This window comes from Gossypium arboreum, chromosome 2, assembly GCF_025698485.1.
Source record: "Gossypium arboreum isolate Shixiya-1 chromosome 2, ASM2569848v2, whole genome shotgun sequence".
NCBI classification, from domain to species: Eukaryota; Viridiplantae; Streptophyta; class Magnoliopsida; order Malvales; family Malvaceae; genus Gossypium; species Gossypium arboreum.
The window spans coordinates 57,218,629-57,237,814 of record NC_069071.1 but is presented as its reverse complement, the minus strand read 5'-3'; the positions used below and the strand labels follow the sequence as shown (position 1 = coordinate 57,237,814).

The 19,186-nt window shown below is 32.6% G+C and overlaps 1 protein-coding gene across 7 annotated transcripts; it reads left to right on the top strand.

The window, feature by feature from the left end:
• The first annotated feature begins 1,646 nt into the window (after nt 1-1,646).
• On the top strand, nt 1,647-4,362 carry LOC108484364 (glutathione S-transferase TCHQD). 7 transcript variants are annotated; one of them, XM_053024812.1, is made up of 5 exons: nt 1,649-1,897; nt 2,692-2,742; nt 2,852-2,899; nt 2,983-3,156; nt 3,553-4,362. In XM_053024812.1, the coding sequence occupies exons 4-5, from the start codon at nt 3,062-3,064 to the stop codon at nt 4,139-4,141; spliced, it is 684 nt and encodes a 227-aa protein (XP_052880772.1). In that variant the 5' UTR covers nt 1,649-1,897; nt 2,692-2,742; nt 2,852-2,899; nt 2,983-3,061; the 3' UTR covers nt 4,142-4,362. The 7 variants fall into 7 exon arrangements, with proteins under 7 accessions (XP_017643615.1, XP_017643613.1, XP_017643614.1 ...); XM_053024811.1 differs by having other exon boundaries at nt 2,670-2,742; XM_017788126.2 differs by having other exon boundaries at nt 1,647-1,897; nt 2,852-3,156.
• Nucleotides 4,363-19,186: the final 14,824 nt, after the last annotated feature.

Genomic DNA, 19,186 nt, shown 5'->3' with positions numbered 1-19,186 from the left:
TAGGTGATTTGGGCCTAATGGGTCATATGAATATGATTGGGCTTAGTGGGCCAGATACAGGTATGTGAATTTGTTTGGGCATTGTAAGGGGTTTTGGGCCTAGAATATGATAACTACATAAGACTTAATTAATATATTGAGATCGTGGACAAGTCAAAGGGTTAAGGTGTGACAACGGGTATATGCATGTCTAGGATTGGATCTAGGGAGAGCTTGGTACTTAAGCGGTCTTAATGACCCACCTCTTCTTCTCTAAAATCCTACCTGGTGCATAGTATTCGTTCATCTTAGCTCGCGGGAGTTGTTAACGGGTCAAGGTAAGTGGAAACCATAATTAAGGGAAAATTATTGAAACGCCCCTAAGGGCGAAAATGACCAAAATACCCCTAGGTGTGAATGTAAGTTTTGTGGATGTGCCATGCATACATATGATGTTCTGCTTAGGTTGCATATGGGGTGGGAACTTTGGAACGGAGGAAGTATATGAAGATCGTATGGTTGCCTAACAATCGTGGATCCACCGACAGCTTTTAAAGCCCAATATGTAAATGAAGGTAATTCCGCAATCGGGCTACCATTGGTGTGTGGGCTGGGTGGGTCGATATTTATATCCCCACATGGTGTGACGGGGGACGGAGCTGGTGTGTAGCGGATGGATAATTTGGATAGGATTGCATTGCATGTTTGATGATTTCTTTTTGAATGCTTGTTTTTCATCGAGGGTTGTACACACTGAGTTTGCGAAAACTCACCCCCTCTTTTTTTTTTTTCAGGTGATGCTCAGTAGAAGGTTCGATATTTGGAGGGGCTCTGGGTGGCCGGCTAGCAAGATAATTTGGACTTGGTTTTTTTTTTAAACATTTAAGTTTTATTTCTTTTTAAGTGTGTTCAGACCATATTGTAATAAGGTTTTCATTATGTTATTGTTACTTGAATTATTATTATTATTTTCATTGTAATTACGAGAAGTTGAACATGGATTTCTTAAATTATAGTATGTTTTCTACGTTTCCGCAACTAAGTTTTTTTTTTTTAAATCAAATGTTTTAAACAAGGCTATCGTAACTGAAAGGTTTTTTTCTAGTTAATTAGGGTTTCTTTTATTTTAAGAAGAGTTTTCAATGAAAACACGGTTTTCGCTAAAACACTTCAATGTGACGGGCCAAATTTGACCATAACGTCTGGGTCGAGTTTGGGGTGTTACATCACGGTTTGTATAAAATTGAATTAATTAATCGAATCGATTTAATTCGGTCAATTAGTTATCAGTTAATTCGGTTTGAAATTAGGCTATTAACAAAATCAACCGAAATATTTATTGTTTTCAAGATTTATGTAGTGTTTGGTTTTTAGTCGAAATATTTGTTGTTTTTAATGTCTTATTTATTATTTTTACCCCATTTAAAGTTATTTAAACTATTAAATAAAAGAAATTGAACATTATCAATGTATTTTTATTTGTTCTATACTTATTTAAATCAAAAGATAAAAATATATAAATTTTAATTAATTTAAATAATCAATTAAATTAATCGAAATATTTTAATTCAATTTATATATTTAAAAAATTTAATTCAAATGATTCGATTAATAATACTTCTAATTCGATTCATATTAACTAAAACCATAGTTTCAACACCCATAATTCGAGGGGCAGTGTAACAGGGTTCCTATCTTTTGCTTTGCACCTTCCAATTGGAAACTCGTTATTCTTATATAATGCACAAGAACAGAGAAAAAAAAACAACTTTTTAAGTAAAAACGCACTTTCTATGAATTATTCATCTTTCGATCCTTTTCAATTTCTATAAATATACAGTATATAATAATAAACCCACATCAACCCAAAAAAAAAAAACTCTGTAGGACCCTTGTTGAAGCTTCCACTCTCATCTCGGTAAGTTCTTTTTTCTGGGAAAACTGTTCTGGTTTGTTAAGTTGAACCCATTAAATTTCATGGTTTTTTTTTTTTTAAATTCTGATTTACTTCTACAGGTATCAACATCTTAGCAGTTGGGTTTCCTTGGTTATGCTCTGTTTGATTTTTTGGTTGTTTTAAAAGCTTCCAGACTTATACTTTAATTTAATTTGTAACTTCCATGATGATGTATTTTCCCTTCCTGAACTGTAATTTTCGTCAACGACAGTTTTGCTTTCCCGCACTTGGCTTTGAACTATTTGTGGAGTTTATTTAATTGTCTGCATGAATTGAATTTTTTTTTTTTTTGTTGGCTTTTATGAAACATTATGATCTTCTTGTTGGTTTATTTCTTTAATGGGTTTTTGGAGTTGATTTTTTTTTTTTTAAAGTTTGCCCTCCAAAGCATATGATTTCTCTTTTTGGATTGAGGATTCTGCAATTTTGAGGTGAATTGATGTTATAAGGTTTTGGAAAATCATTACATAAGTGTTAAGGTTGTCTCTTTAGGTCTTAAGTTTTATATAAGCTTGCTTTAGTTCCAAAAGAAAATTCATTTACATACATGATTTTGAATCTGAAATCTAGTTATAAATTGCCCTGTACTTCATAGGAGTCATGACAGTGGCTCACTGTTCTGTTAAAGAATTCAGGGAATAAACTTAGCATTTTTTAAGGTTAACCAACATGACTTAACCTTAATGTTCTAATTGAGGATCATACTGTTGTTGTTGTTGTTGTTCTTTTTCAGTCTAATTAACACATTTATGCAGAGTGGCCCTTCGATTGCTGCATTTCTTTTCTGTTCATGGATTCCACTGTTGGTATTATCGAATCATTAATGCTTTAAATTGTTGTGATTTTCTAAGGTTCTTTTCTATTAAGTTTGATGAAATTGCTGATCAGACATTCTTGTTACTGTTTGATTTGCAGACCTCATCAATTCTTGTTCTTGATTGTGGTGTGATAAAGAGTTTCAAAGTTGGTGAAAACAGTGTTTTAATGTTTCAAAACATTCTTAATTGAATCATGCAATTATATCATCATCCATGCTCATTGAACAGCCAAAAGGTGAGGCTTGCTTTGGAAGAGAAAGGCGTTGATTACACCTCATTTCATGTCAATCCTATTCTTGGCAAGAACATGGACTCTTCCTTCTTCAGGATGAATACAAGTGCCAAACTCCCAGTATTCAAGAACGGTTCTCATATCATTTTCGACACAATTGAAACTATCTTGTATGTTCTCTATCTTTCATTCACAATCGAAATTTGCATTGCAAAAACCACCAGAATTGTCTTTATGGTACTTGGTAATGGGTTCCTGAAGAGGATATTCTTCATTTTTTTGTAAAATATTTGTGTCCAGAACTTGTGTCCTTATTGGACATATATCTCAATATGACACTCACCCCGAATCAAGGTAATGTAGGTCATGTCTCTTACTAATTGCTTTTAAACCTTAAAAGTAATTGGAAAGTACAGCATATCTGCTCCTTTAAGATTTCTATGATGGAAAGGTGTCCCATTTTTCATATGTAAAAGAAGTATTCTGATCGAATATGTTTCAGAAATCAGTCAGTCCACCATTGTTACTTAAAGGGAAGATTCTAAAGTTAGCAAAGATAATTGCAGGTACATTGAAAGAATTGCTGTGGTCTCAGTTGGTAACGATTCCTTTAGCAACCAAGAAGTAATTGAATGGATGCAAAAGATACAACAATGGAACCCCAAGTACTTCACCCTATTGCACATTCCTGACAAGCACCGCCTCTACGTTTCTAAATTCATAAGGAAAGTGGTGATCGCTCGGATGGCCGAATCACCAGACCTTGCTAGTGCTTACCACAGCAAGCTCAGAGAAGCATACGAGACCGAGGAGAAGCTGAAGAATGCTGATCTTGTTAAAAGGAGCACAGAAAGCTTGGTCCAATTGCTTGATGAAGTTGAAACAAAGCTGAATGACACAACATATATTGTGGGGGATGAGTTCACGATGGCGGATGCGACATTTGTACCCGTGCTGGCTCGATTGGTGCTTCTGGGTTTGGAAGATGAGTATATAAGTTGCAGGCCAAATATAGCAGACTACTGGGGTTTGGTGCAACAAAGGCCTGCCTATAAAAAAGTTATAGGAAAATATTTTAATGGCTGGAGGAAGAAGAAAACATTAATAAAAACTTGGTGCTCACTTCATATCAGAAATTTGCTGAAGAGATATTAAGGATTTGTGGGTTACAGGTGTACTGTAAATTGATAATACATAAAATGAGTTGGAAAAGCAAATTACAACTGTATGTAACTTTTGCTTCTTGTTATGCTTTTCACCAGGGTCTTTTCTTTTTCTTTTTTTTTTTTTCAATTGGTAAATTTGGTAAAATAAGAGATGTTGATATAAATGTGGAGTTGAAGGATTTAATGTATTATGATTGATTCCAAGGTTGATATGGTTGTTTCTCATGCATTCAGGCTTGTCCCTTTCTGCTATCTTAAGAAGTTACCCAAATCATAAGAGGAATGTCTGGTTCTTTTACAGAAAAGCAGACTCCCAAAAGCATAGTTTTCAGGAAAGGAAATAGAAATAATCAAACAGCAATGTCCTCTACCTCACATATGTTGCAAGCTGTAGTCTTGTCATATCTTCAGACAACTCTTATTATTTTTCAAGTTTCATTCATATACAACCTTAAGAAAGTAACCATGGAACCTACTCATTTATTCTCCAAACAAAACATAATATTCGGATAGAATCATGCTTTAAAATTTTCTATTTTGGCTTTAATTAGATGTATATCCCAGTAATTATCTCAAAATGACTTATTTTTTATATATTCAAGATATGATTGTTTATACAATGGAAGAATTAAGAAAAGTTATCATATTGATCATCAAAGCTAGCATGTAACACTATGCATGTTATGTTAAGAATGCTTTTTTTGGGGAAACGCAAATTAATTTCCATTTTCTAATTAAAGCTCCTTAGACTAGATTCTCTATTTATTTAATTAAACATGGCCTTATTTAAAAGACATATGGAATAATAAATTTTTACAATAAAAAAATCCTTTTAAGAATATGTTTTAAAAAAAATTAGAATTCATTCATTCAAAAAGCTAGCAATTGTAATTGCTTTGATTGGTTTAAATAATTGCTATCATTATATTTGTAAAAATTCAAAAATATTTTTAATAAAATAAAATATTAATATCATATATTAGAATTAAATAAAATAATTTTTGAAGTTTAAATTTTTAGGTTATAGTAGGACCATGTGTTTAAATAAAACAAAATTACCAAGAAATTTGAAAAACAGGTGCAATTTGGAAATAAGAATTAAACTATCGAAATCCCCTCTTGAAATTCCACACAAATGATTTTATTCAAACAAGTAAATTCATTTTTAGAATTTTGAAAACTTTGATACAAATGAAACTCCTCTAAACCCATCATCTAAACACACCCTAAAACACATTCATATCATATATCACATGGCATGCATACTCGTATATTCTCATATAGATCATAACATAGCTCATGGTATAGTTTAACATATCCTACTTAACATACCTCCTAAGTTTATCCATATATTATAACATACTAAAACTTACGCTTTTTCGGCCCCCTACGATGCCTACGGACCCAAATTTTGAGTCCCTCATACGGTCCCAAATTAAGCCCAAAAATTGGCCAAAAGGGCCTACACAACCATGTGGTGTACATGATTTACCACATGGTCGTATGTCATTGGGCAGTTTCGAAAACAGCCTATGTTTTACGATTTTATCAAGTTTCGTTTGATTTTTTGGGTCATTTTCGCACACTTGATGCTAATTCTGATTCACCACTCAATCAAGCACTTCAAATCCTACAAACGACACCAAAACACAATGATTACACTTCGATTTAATTACACAAAATCCAATTAAATCACACTTAAAGGAAAATAGTCCCAAATTTCATATACGAATGCTTACCACGAAAATAACAGCAGCCCAACTGATTAGAAAACTTAATTCGTCGAAGGTTCGTCTAATGCCTCACATTCCTCTCCTAGAACGAAATATTTCATCATTAATAGAGAAAAACCCAAAATCAAAACCCCAAAGTCTTTTATAATAATTCAATAAAGAGCACTTACACAAATTTATTCGATAGACTAATGGCACGACAAAACACAGAACAACAGGCAATGATAAAATGTAAAAATAAAATCGCAAGAACAAGAGAAGAAAAATAAAAAAAATGAAAGAAAAATAAAAAACGACAAAAGAAGGAGAATAGAAGAAAATAATGTGAAAGAAGTTGGGGAAAACAATGGCAACAATAAACATAGAACTAAAAAGTGAACTAGTAAACACCTTACCATTGAACCAACAAGCTCATTCTTGTCAATTAATTAACAAAATTAAAAGATAAACCCAAAGGCTCAAATTACGCATAACACAAAAATAAATCAGCAAAATCTCAAACATGGGAATTGAACTTGGGACCTTAAGTAGACATTCAAGGCACTTAACCAACACACCAAATCAAAATTATTTGTCAAACTTACGCAATTAAAATCCAAAAAATTTGGGGGTGTTACATAAATTATAAGCATTTTGGTCATATGATGTGCGCTTGAAATCATGGTATATGTATTGATGTAAATCCTATTTGGTAACTTGATTGGTTGTGGTTTGTGATGGTAGACGCATATGTTGATATCTAGATACATTTAAATGGTTGTTTTGGTATGTTAGGTTAATAGGCAACCTTGAAATGCTTTATGCTTGAAGAATGACTAAATTGGTTATAATAAGATGTGATTTTAGGATGAGTTAAATGAGTATTTGATGGTTTGGTTTATGATTGAATGTTGGTATTTGTTATCTTAAATTTGAAGGATGTTTGAATGAATTTTACTTGTGATACATCTTTTAATTGGATGGTTGTTGTATATATTTGGAATTGTGGTGTCAATGAGAGCATATTGGTTAAGCACATAGGTTAATTGTGAATTGGTATATTTTAACATGTTTAGACACATTTTGAATAGGTTCGAATGTTGGTTATTGCATAGCTTGGAGCCCAAGCATTTGAATGTGAAATGGCTTGATTTTGAAGGTAGTTTTGGGCATACACGGCCTTTGACACGGTCTACCACATGGCCTTGTGTCCCACACGATTATATGACACAGCTATGTGGTTGCTTGATTTTAGGTGCAAGATTTTTCACACAATCACAATTGGTTACACGGGCTGGCGACCCTATATTCGAATTGTACACAGTCTGAGAACACGACTATGTGGAGTAGCGACATGGGTTGGTCTCTGTCACACGGTTTGGCCACACAGCCGCGTAACCCTTTAGACGGCTGCACGTGTGCATATTAAAACACTGAATTTATGAAACTATTTTTAAAGTCTGGTTTTACTGCAAGTGTACAATGTCAGTTGTAATATTTATAGTGTTACAATGAAACACCAAAGTATTCCAAGGATCAAACCCAAAGGATTCGGTGATTTAATGATTTCTATTAAAAAATACATACAAGAAAGGAGTCTAACTAGCTACTCACTAATTACTATAGTACAACAAAGCATAAACAAAGATTTTTAATACTAATTTCTAAATTAACTATCCTAAAGACTAAATTGTAAAGAACACAAAACTAAGAAATTATCCAATAAATAACTAATGGTGGTTGGTTGATTTTGGCGTGGTCCACTGATCCTCAAACAAGGAACTTAAATCACTTAAATTATTAAGTGGCTTCATTTTATCTCTTGATCTCAATTTTATCGACTTAAACGAATTAGGTTCAATTTATCTCTTAATCTCACTGGTTAATCCAGGACTAATGAATGGGTGTGCGACAAGATTACCTCTCGGTCTTACTTTATCTTGATATTCCCTTAGGGGTGTCACTGCCTAAGTTCTTAGTTCTATTCGATTTAGTCCAATTTATTACAATTTAATTCTTTGTCCAAAAATCAGCTTACCTATATCTCCATCAACCAACCTCCTTGGGTTTAGTTACCTATTACCATATTAAAGCTAAAAAACATGAAAAAAACAACTATGGAAGCCATTAACATAAACTTAAACAAAAAAAGATGAAATCTTTTATTTTTAACTTGATAAACTTAAATGAAAAGCAACTAACACAAAGATAAAGAAACAAGAACACTAAAGATGATAGCTTTAATAGATGAAAAGAAAGAAAACTCAAATAATATTAACTTAAAGATTAAAGCGTTATTACAATTAAGTTTAAAGTTTTTAACATGTAAATTAAACTAAGCTACAAAAAAATTTAACTTAACTAACAATTATGAAACTAAATAAAATCAGAAAAAAAAATATAAACTAAAACCCTAAAACTACTAAGAAGAAAACTACACTACTCCCAAGCTAAAAGATGAAAGACAACCCTAAAACTAGAGAGCTTTCTAACCTAAAACTATTGCCTCCTTACAGCCAAAAATGGCTTTAAATAGCTTATTACAACCTAATTCTTAGTGACCAAAATGCCCTTAGACATTGTATTTTGATTGGTGTTGGTGTTAGATAAAAACTACCCCCTGTAGATATTTTTCTCCATGTCAAACAACGATATTGCGATACCCAGGCTTGGGTATCCTCATTTCACGAATTGCATTGAGTGTGGACTCGAGCAACACAAATCAATCATATAAACGAAAACGATTTAACTACTTTCAGTAGGAAAGTAATTTCTTTCTATAAAAATCAGTAATGATCATAATTTCTAGAAAATATAATTTATTTTAAGTAAATAAATTTTCAATACTTTCTGGCAGAATAAAGATAACTCAATAATATATGAAGTGTGTTTTTAGGTCAACCGATACTCTTTATTTATATAGGCAAAGAATCACGGTTGAAGAAGTCCTTAATAAAGATTATTATTTAAATACAAAACACACTTCAATTCTAACTAGAGTAGGAGGGGGAGGCACATCCTTTTTATTTCTATTAGGGTTATCGCCCCTAATACTATATATGAGGGCAAATTGAGTCTCGTATGTATTGGGTCCAATTATATGTGCTTCTTTTACTTTTAACCCAACACTTTATAATTTAATCCAACATAATATTTACTTTCCACTTCCTAAAATAAATAGTATTTATCCAATTAATTAAATTAACTTCTCTATTAAATAATTTTTCAACCCAATTCTAATTACGTTAGAGTCATAACAACTTTACCGTAAAAGAACCTATGAGGAATTATATTTAATTTTCTTATTCAATAGATTCATAATGACTAATTTATTTTAATTTATTTTCCAACTTCAATTATTTAATTATAATTAATTAAATATTAATTAGAAAAACTTAAATTAATTCTCAATTTATTTTTGTACTTAGCAAGAAAATTTATTCATTGCAAATGCAATACATTTATCTTATTTCATCTATTCTATTATTTATATTCATTTAGTTCTACATGCAATTCATTTTTGATTTAAAAGAGTTAGCGGAGGATCGATTGGACATATATAATTAGGGCTTAAATAATTTACAATTAAGTTTTGGCTTTTCACCTATTAATTATAAACTTACTTACTTACAAAGTCATTCCACAACAGTATGGTAACTAAGCTCTCTCTTATGATATACCATTGCGAAAGCTACTTAATAAGTGCTCGTCCAATGATCTTATCATAAGTGTGTTACCCTCATAGGATATCATTAATCTTATTGGGATAAATTTGTTCTCCCAATATAATCTTATTTTATCTCAAGCTAACCATTACATCTTCATTCATGAATAGTCAATCACTATCAAATAGTAATCGAGTCACTTATTACAATGACAAATGACTTCATCTATCATGTAATATAGATGAGAGGATATCATTTACCCTTTAGTTGGGCTATGAATTTCACTATTGTGAAATGATGCTACATGCTGAAGAAGTCATATACCCAACGTACTAGCTTTCGGTTCCTTATCTATTTTAACTTAGGTTTTCACTTACATTAAAGTATACGAGTCACACATACATAGTCTAGCATCCACTCAAGATTAAGGTATGTCACATTATGAATGTCACAAGTGAATAAATCCATAAATGGATCTAGGACCTATTCTACTTGTGTTTTGTCCGATGTATTGTTAGTCCAATTAGTCACATTTATGTCTCTATCTTCTGAAAGTCATCAACTCTGTTACTTAAAACAAAACATCTCCTTAATTAATAGACGAAATATTAGTCTTTCAATTGATTTACTTGTTTCTGATTAGACTAGGGACATGTTTAGATTATTTATTATTATATGTTATCTTTTTGTATTACAATTCAACCACGTAATATCACTTAGTATTAGTTAAATGTTAGAGAACCAGTAAGTCAATATTTGCTTCCATTTTGCATTCCATGCAAAACTCATTGAGGACAATATACAAATAACATTTATGTAATTAATGGATATTTTATTAAACTTTTTTTTTTTGAAAAATAAAAGTATACATTGACAGAAATACTACACTAAGGGCAGTAGATCCCAACAATCTCTCATTTGCCCTAGTGAAGTAGATAAATCATATTTTGCACTCACATGCTTTCTACATGTTTCTCAGAACTCCTTGTTAATAGAGTCTTGGTAAATGGATCCACAAGGTTGTGCTCTGATACGAAGTTGTATACATCCATTATTCTGTTTATTGTTGTCTCCCTTATGATGTGTGTAACGCCTAAAAAATTCTGATATGACATGTGATATAATTCCAAGCTCACGTACTAAGAAATTTATGAAAATTTTATGGAATGACTCAAATAAGAAAGTGTTGTGAAAGGAATTTGATATTGGAGATGAAAACATGTGAAAAGAATTGGAAAAGTGAAAATGTGACGAAAAGGACTAAATTATAAAATTTGAAAAGTATGAAGACTAATGTGCAAAATTATCCAAAAATGGAAAATATTAATTATTATGGATTGTTTGACATGAAATATATTGGAAGGTGATTTTTTTGTGATGAAAATCACTTTTGGGACTAAATTGGAAAAATTAAATAGTATAAGGACTAAACTTTAATTTTTCTCATTTTTTATTAGGAAAAGAGCTAAAGTGTAATTTTCATTACTCAAAGAGTTATAATAAATATAGGGGATGATTATGAACTTGATTTGGTCTAAATATCAAATTTTAAGAAGAAATCGCTAAAAAGGGAAAAATGGGGGCAAATTTATAGTTTTACCGCAAAGGATAATTTGGTCAATTCTTGAAACTTTTGTGATAGAAAAAATATTTAAATATGATTTTTGATATCTGGAATTGTTATAAAGAAATCATTGCAATCTTTTATTAAGGAAATGAGCTTAAAGTTGATATAAATTGGACTTAAAAAGTGAGCATAGGCCTTAGGCTCATTTGTGGATATTTTAAATGGTTGAACACCCATCAGCCATTCATTTTTTTCTCCCAATACCAGTCGGCCATAGAAGTGTGGAGAAATTTCTCCATTTCTCTCCATTTTCTTCATTTTCTTTCAATCTCTACACACTTTTTTTCAAACTTTTCACCAATTTTCATTGTTTCCTTGCAAAATCTACACCAAAACCTTTGTTGAGTTATTCCATCTATCATCTCCATCATCTATGAAGTTAGGGTTTAAAATCTAGTGATAAAAATTGTAGGAGTGAGGAAAAACATGAACAAGGTAAGAAATTATGGGTTCTCATCACACATACATATATAGGGGTAAGAGTTTGGTCGAATTGAGTGAAAAAATTTCGAGTTAATCGAGTTTACGAATCATATTTTATCATCCTAACTCGATTTAAAATTTTCTCGAATCGAAGCGAGTAAGATGGAAATCGAATCGAATCGAATATATTTGTTTGAGTTAATTTAAAAAATTTATTTTAGGTCCTTATAATTATTGTCACCCACCATAATCAAATTTGTTATTAACTTTAATCCCCTTATAATTTATTTATTAATCTTTTATACACTGGTTAACTTCTTTGCTTGCTTAGTTGCTTTAATTATCTTCTTACTCTTGTCACTATATATTTTGAAATTAAAATATATATTAAATGTAAAAATATAATTTTTAATAAAATTATTTTAAAGATAAAATGTAAAATTGTTACCAACATAAATTTATTATTAGTACAAAATGTGAAATTTAATTTAATAATATAAATAGTAGATATAAATAAATTTATTATTATTTAGGTTTAAGGATTTTTTGGTTGATTTTAAATTTTTATTTGAGGGTAAATGGTGAGAAGTAAAAGTTTAGGGGGAAACTAAAAAGTTTTGAAAGTTAAGAGAATAAAATTTTGGGAGGGAAATATTCAAAAGAAAGGGGGGGGAGGGGGGATGAGTTTGGGGTAGAAGGGGCGGGATGGGAGGGAGCAAAAGCTATGGGGGAAAAGTAAGAGAGAGTAAAAGTTTTGGGAGGAAAGTGAAGAGGTTTTGGAGTTTGGGATAATAATGTAAATTATTATAGTTTGATATTTGATTTATTTGAATTATTCGAGTTATTCAAATTCGAAAACCAAACTCGATTTGAACTCGAAATTCAAAAAAAAATTCGATTTGACTCAAATAACTCGATTCGTTTAACTCGAAATTTAAAAAAAAAATTCGATTTTTTTAGTCAAATTGAGTTTCGCTTACCCCAACACATATATATAATTTTACCTTTTTATCAACTTATGAGGTTGGTGAGCCAAAGTAATGGCTATCTAATGTTTATGTTCTTAATAAAAAAAAAAATTATTCACAAAAGATAAAAAAGAAGAAGCAAAGAAATCAAGCAATGAGAAGAGAAAGTTAATGGATGGAGTTAGAAAGGAAGTTCCTCTTTATCATTTTTGGTGATTTTGTATGGTAAGATATTTGAAAAATCCTAAAAATATTTATCTTAAATTGATGTTTTTAATTGATTTATTGTTATTAAATTGAACAAGTTATAGTATATTAAGGTTGAATATGTATCAATATGGTTTTGGACTTGTATGAAAAAGTTTGACTATATTGGAATTCAACAAAAATTGATTTAATGGCCTTATAATAAATATATTGTTGAATATGAATATTTATATGTTGTTAAAACGTGTTTTCAGACCTATTTGTAAAAGTATTTTATATCGAAAAATGCTAAATTTGTTAATGATATGAGGACTACGTGGTAATTTGATTTTCGGATGAAGTTTCCTTATGGAGAAGTAAAGGAAAGTTTTCAAGATTATAATGTAGTGGATTTACTGCTACTACTGAAATAATTGTTTTTATGGTCTAGTGGCTAGTGCCACATATTTTGTTTTTCAATTGTGACTTGATCTGGTTAATGAGACAATGAGATTATGATATTACTGTAAAAAGGATCTAGTAGCTTAGTTAAATAGTTAGCATACGATTGGAATGTCAATAGGGAACTTCTGTTACTAGCACTATAGTACTTCTATTATTGGTACTAGTAGCTTAGTTAAAGAGTTAACATACGATTGGCATGCCAATAGGGGACTTCTGTTATTAGTACTATAGTACTTCTATTATTAGTACTTTGGTACATTTGGTACTAGCACTTTGGTGCGACTTTGATATGGTCTTTGTATAATAACCAAAAATTCACGGGTACCGAAAAAGTGAGTTATAGGGCCTTCGTCTTAGTGAAATAAGTTCGAAAATAATTATTAGAAATATTTATGAGTTTAATGGTGTGTCTAATTAGGTTTTAATTAGGTGAAACTAGCTTAATTTAGAGTAATTAGTAAAAAGAGACTAAATTGAATAAAGGGTAAGCATCTCTTTCATCAAATATTGATAATCGAATTTTGAAAACACTTCTTGGTTCATGATTTTAGTGAGGGAAAAGGAAAGTGATTAAAAACAGAAACGAAAAATTTTGTCAATAAAAACCTCACAAATTCTCTCTAAAAAAAAAAGCACACGTTTGGCTTTTTCGCACTCGATTAGTCTCACCACACACTCGTGCCTTTTTCCACTCTATTCTCTTCTCTCGATCCACGATGGACTACTTAGGCTTAGCGGTCTCGTCGGTGTGGAGTCGACTTACAAAAATGATAATCGGTTTGGGTTGGAAATGATGTTGGGACAAGGGAGGGCTAGAAGAAAAAAATAAATAAATAAAAATAAAAGGTGAAGGTGTGGCCGTTTGGGTAGATGGTGATAATAGCAAGAAATCGATGATAGGAATTTACAAAAGATGAATACAACTTTTAGCACTATCAACAGAACTTTTTTTTTTTTTGAAAATCAAATGACAAAGGAACTGAACATTTTTTTTATTTCAATTTTTTTTTCTCTCCTTTTTTTTTGAGATTTTTTTTCACTATTTCTGATTTTTTTTTACTCTTCAACTAAATATATATTTTTTTCTTCACGAATTTTTTTCTAAAGATACGATACCGAAACTTCCAAAAACGTTGATACTTACCTCAATTTAACTAGCTCTGATACCAAATGATACAAGCTCGCCTCGGGATGATTTGAGTCGTAATAGTTGCCCGATCGATAAATTAGGTAAGTTTGAACGGTTTGCAAAATTGGGGATGAAACAAGGAAGATAGGTTCGAATGGTTAGTTTCGTAATGGATGTGGAAGTGAGTGGATGGTTTAATTTCAAGAAGGCTGAAAGAGAAATGGATAAATGGCTATCAAAGGGATCAAAAAAAAAAAGGTTAAAGGAAACTTGGTGATAGGTGGATGAAAATCGGCTAAGGCCAAGATTGAACCAACGTTATAGGAAAAGTTGACCTGAATCTTAAAATAGGCATTTAGGTCGACAAAAGAATCTTGACCCGCTAACTGTAGAGAGTTAGGAACCAAAGATATATTTTGAACGCCACACCGGAGGTGATAAGTTCTGAATAAAACAAAAGAAAGATAGACGCCACGAGACGAAATCCCGATAAGTCAAATCAGTCCTAAAGTGAATAAAGAGAATTGAATTCTCACTAGAACAATTTAAGTTCATATAAGTAGCAAAGTCTAAAAATGTCTAACCCTTACAACCATCTAAAAACAAATATTTATAGCTAAAGTTACTTGGGCTTATCATTGGTGGTGGGAGGTAATAGAAAGCAGGCATTTCGCGGTCTTAAGGATCATTTTCTAGAGTGAATTTCGCGTTTGTACAATCGGTGTCTTTTGCAAGGTGGTAAGGCCATTTTTATTAAGTTGAATTTTCAAGCCATTTCGAATTATATTATGTCATGTTTTTTTACTTCCTAGTACTTTTTGTAAAGATTTAGAAGCCCTAATGTATCGTTATAGGTGGGGAAAATCTAGTTCGAGGAAAGGGATTCATTGGTGTTCTTGGGATAGGTTGTGTGATTTAAAAGAGGTGAGAGGTTTCGTAGTTTATCAAAAGTTAATATTACATTGTTAGCCAAACAGGGATGCCGCTTAATAAATAATCCTAATTCTTTAGTTGCGCGTAAGATTAAGGCTAAATACCACCCTACTGGAAGTTTTATGGAGTCAGAGTTAGGGAGTCAACCTTCTTTAATTTGGTGAAGCATTTGGGCTACAAAAGGCCTTTTGCAGATGGGTTGTGGTTGGCATGTGGGAAACGGACGCTCAATATTAGTGTTGGAGGATGCGTGGCTTCCTAGGAATCGACCTTGTGTATCTGGAGGAGTCTGGGGAGTATACTGTTCGGAGTATACTGTTCGTAGTGGGTATAGACTACTGCTACGGGGGTTCCCAATGACAGATGGGGATAGGTACAACAATATAGGCCAAGATACACGACTCATTTACAGAAAGTTATGGGAGGCTAATGTCCCTGACAAGATGAAAATTAATTGCTGGAGATTTATTAAGAATTACATGCCCACAAAATCTAATCTATTCCAACGGCAGATTGGGCCGGATAGGATGTGTTCGCGCTGTGGTATTGGCCCTAAAACAAATCTTCATGCGTGCAGAGACTGTCCTGGGGTATTGGACGTCTGGCAACAGCTACGGATTACTTGGACTCTTCTTGACGAGATGGTTGATGTTCCTATTGTTTGGATAGGACAGCTGTTTAGTAATGATGCGAAGCAAACTCAGTTCTCTATTATCACACTTTGGGCCATTTGGAACTCTCGAAATAAAATTATTTATGAAGGAATCTACCAATCTAGTTAGAATTTACTTATGTTTGTGTTGGGTTATGTCAGAGAGCTGGATTCTTTGCCGCGGGAGTGTTGTCTTTCGGAGACTGTTGCCTTGGGGATCTGGAAGCCTCCATTTGAACCGTGGGTTCAGGTTAACTTTGATGTTGGGTTCTATGGTCATCTACATGCTGCAAGCGCAGGAGTTGTTGTTATATATTTAGAGGGGTTGTTGCTTGGATCAGTCTGTTTCTGGAGTGAGTATGTACTGGATGTGGTGGTTGCGGAGGCTTTGGCTTGTGTGCATGCTATTCGGTTTGCCAGGGATCTGGGGCTTCGGCGAGTGGAGTTTGAAGGGGACTCAGCAGTGGTCATTTCCAAGCTCAAATCTGGCGTGATTGATAGATCAAACATTAGTGGGTATATCTGGGATGCTCGACAGTTGTTATTAGGCTTTAAGCATTTCAAATTTCAGCACATCAAGAGAGGGGGAAATAGAGTTGCGCACCTGTTGGCTCGAGAAGGGTTCCTCCGAAATCGGGATGAATGTTGGGTAGAGGAAGGGTCGCTGTCGATTCGGGTGGAGGTTGATCAGGAAAGAAAACGTGGAGCTGTAAACTGCTGACTCAAGATGGATTATAGTAGTTGCGATGCCGATCTGGTCGTTTTTAGTAGTGATTGTTTTGGGTCGTACCTTAGATGATGATCGGAGGAGTTTTGCTGGTACTGACCTTTGCCGGACATGCGTGTGGAGTTCTTGTAGCTAAGACGTCTTTTCTAAGCTACGTCTTTTTGTTTGCTTTTGTGTGGTTTAGTTTGCGATTTTATTTTTCTGTTTGAGTTGCATTTATGGGTGATCTGCCCGAAATATATATTTTTTATTATTACTTTTGGTTTTTCAATAAAGCATGCTTGGTATTTCTATTAAAAAAAAAACACTTAAATCCTATGATTCCTATATACTTTTTTTTCTAGAATTTACATAAAAAAAATGATTTGCTGCATTGTAAATGTGAAAACCATTTTTAAGTTTCAAAAACGGGAATCGACTTTAAAATAAGATAGGGAGTCGTCACCGATTTTTTTGAGATGTGATCGGATCATCTTAATCATTTTAATAAAATATTTTAATTTATTAAAATAATAATTTTAGGTCTACGAAAATCGATGATCTTTAAGAGAAATAAATTATATATAACTAAGTTTAAAAGAAAATATAAATACTGAAACAATCATAAAATTGAGAATGTACATAGGTTGAACTAATTTTAATATAACTATATGTAAATAATAATATATAAGGATAATTAAATTAAATATTATACATAACTTTAGAACAATATGATATAAAAGAATGTCTTAAAATAACTATATAATTAAACAAATAAGAGAAAAAAACAAATGTAGGTAAAATACCAAATTGAAATGAGGTAAAAATGATTAAAGTAATTCAAAATATATTTAAATATATATATAAAGAAATGAATACTAACTAAATTTTTAAAAAAAAGAAGAAGAAAAGAATTACATATTGAAAATGAAAGAAAAACTCAGTTGAAATAAAATCAAACTTAAAGGGATAATTAATAAATAAAATAAACCAGTAAAATAGAAATAGGGACCAAAGTGCAATGCGTGTGAATGTGTGAGGACTAGAAACGCAAATGTTCTCGACCCCAAAAAAAACACCCAGGCGAGGACTGAATCGAAATGGCGCGCAAACTTCAAGGAAAAAATGAAAGAAACAGAATAAGGTTAAAATAATAGGCGGTGCAAATGGGAGGGACTACCCGCGCAAATTACCCATTAAAGGGGAAAATGCGCGTGGCCCAAGTCAAAACACGCAGACTGCTTTCATTTTTATCATTTAAACCATTTTTTTGTTTAAAGAAACATTTTAACCTTTTGTTTTTTTTTTAAAAAAAAACCCTAAAAACTTTATAACATTTTCTCAACTCCTCTACTTTCCCCTTATTTCCCAGCCAAAAGGCTAGTGCCTAGGCTCTCCGTTTGCGACTAGCGAAGGCCCTCCGACGATGTGAGCACGATGCGACCCCGGTGAGCTCCTCCTTCTCTCCCTTATATTTGGTATTTGTATTGTAAACCCGAATGAAAATAAAAAAAAAGTAATAAAATAGCAATAAATCACCTTTGAAGTATATTCTTGATTGCTTTCTATTGATTTTTGTATGTATTTTGTATATAAGCCGTGCTCTATTTCTCTAGAGAAAGAGGGGAAAAAAAAACCTCCCAACAAAATAAATATTCATGGATTTTTATAGCCATATTTACAACTTCTTTTGCCTCTACTCGTTGCTGTGTATGGTGAACGTGGAGGAGGGTACACAGACGTGGGGTATTTGGTGTGTGGTGGTGGAGAATATGGGTAGTGGCGGTTGAATGTGGGCACATGGTGGCTGAAGGGAGGCAATAAATCTAGGGTTTCTCTATTTGCTGAAAAGTTTTGTGGGCTAGGTTTTTTTTTTAAATTTAAGCTTGTTTAATTTGGGTTTGTGGTTTGTATTTTGGGCCGAGCAAAATTTGAGCCCTACAGCGACCCCTCTTTGCTTATTGTCGTGTAACGAGAATGGAGCAAAAACCTTAAAAAGGGCCAATTTTGCCCGTCTCGCCGGTTTTCAACTTTCTTTTGGTGCTTTTCTTCCTTTAAGTAACCTCGTTCCTAGTCCACTGCATCTTCAGATGTGTAGGAATTGGTACTTTGACTTGCGCTGATGTAATTTCAGGGAGATAAAGTTAGCTATGATCTGTTCCACTGTAACTTCAGAGAGATAAGATCTGTTTATTTATAGCTTCAATCTGCTTCCCCCGCATATTCAGAGATATAAGATTTGTTATCTTCAGGCTGCTCCACTGCAACTTCAGGGAGATAAAACTTGTAATTTCAACCTACTCTCTTACTACCTCAGAGAGATAAGGCTGGTGGCTAAAGTCTGCTCCATTGCCGATACATGGAGATAAGATTTGCCATCTTTGATCTACTCCACTACTGCTTAAGGAGATAATATCAGTAATTTTTAGTCTACTCCGCTGCAACTTGAGGGAGATAAGACTTGTAATCTTCAGCCTGTTTCCCTACTGCTTAGGGGGATAAGGCTCACCATCTTCGATCCGCTCCACTACTGCTTAGGGAGATGAGATCTATAATCTTCAGCCTGTT

Coding starts and splice junctions, on each gene's coding strand:
- LOC108484364 (XM_017788125.2), top strand. CDS start 2,948: ATGCAATTATATCATCATCCATGCTCATTGAACAGCCAAAAGGTGAGG. Junction 3,157..3,552: donor GACACAATTGAAACTATCTT/GTATGTTCTCTA, acceptor AGATAATTGCAG/GTACATTGAAAGAATTGCTG.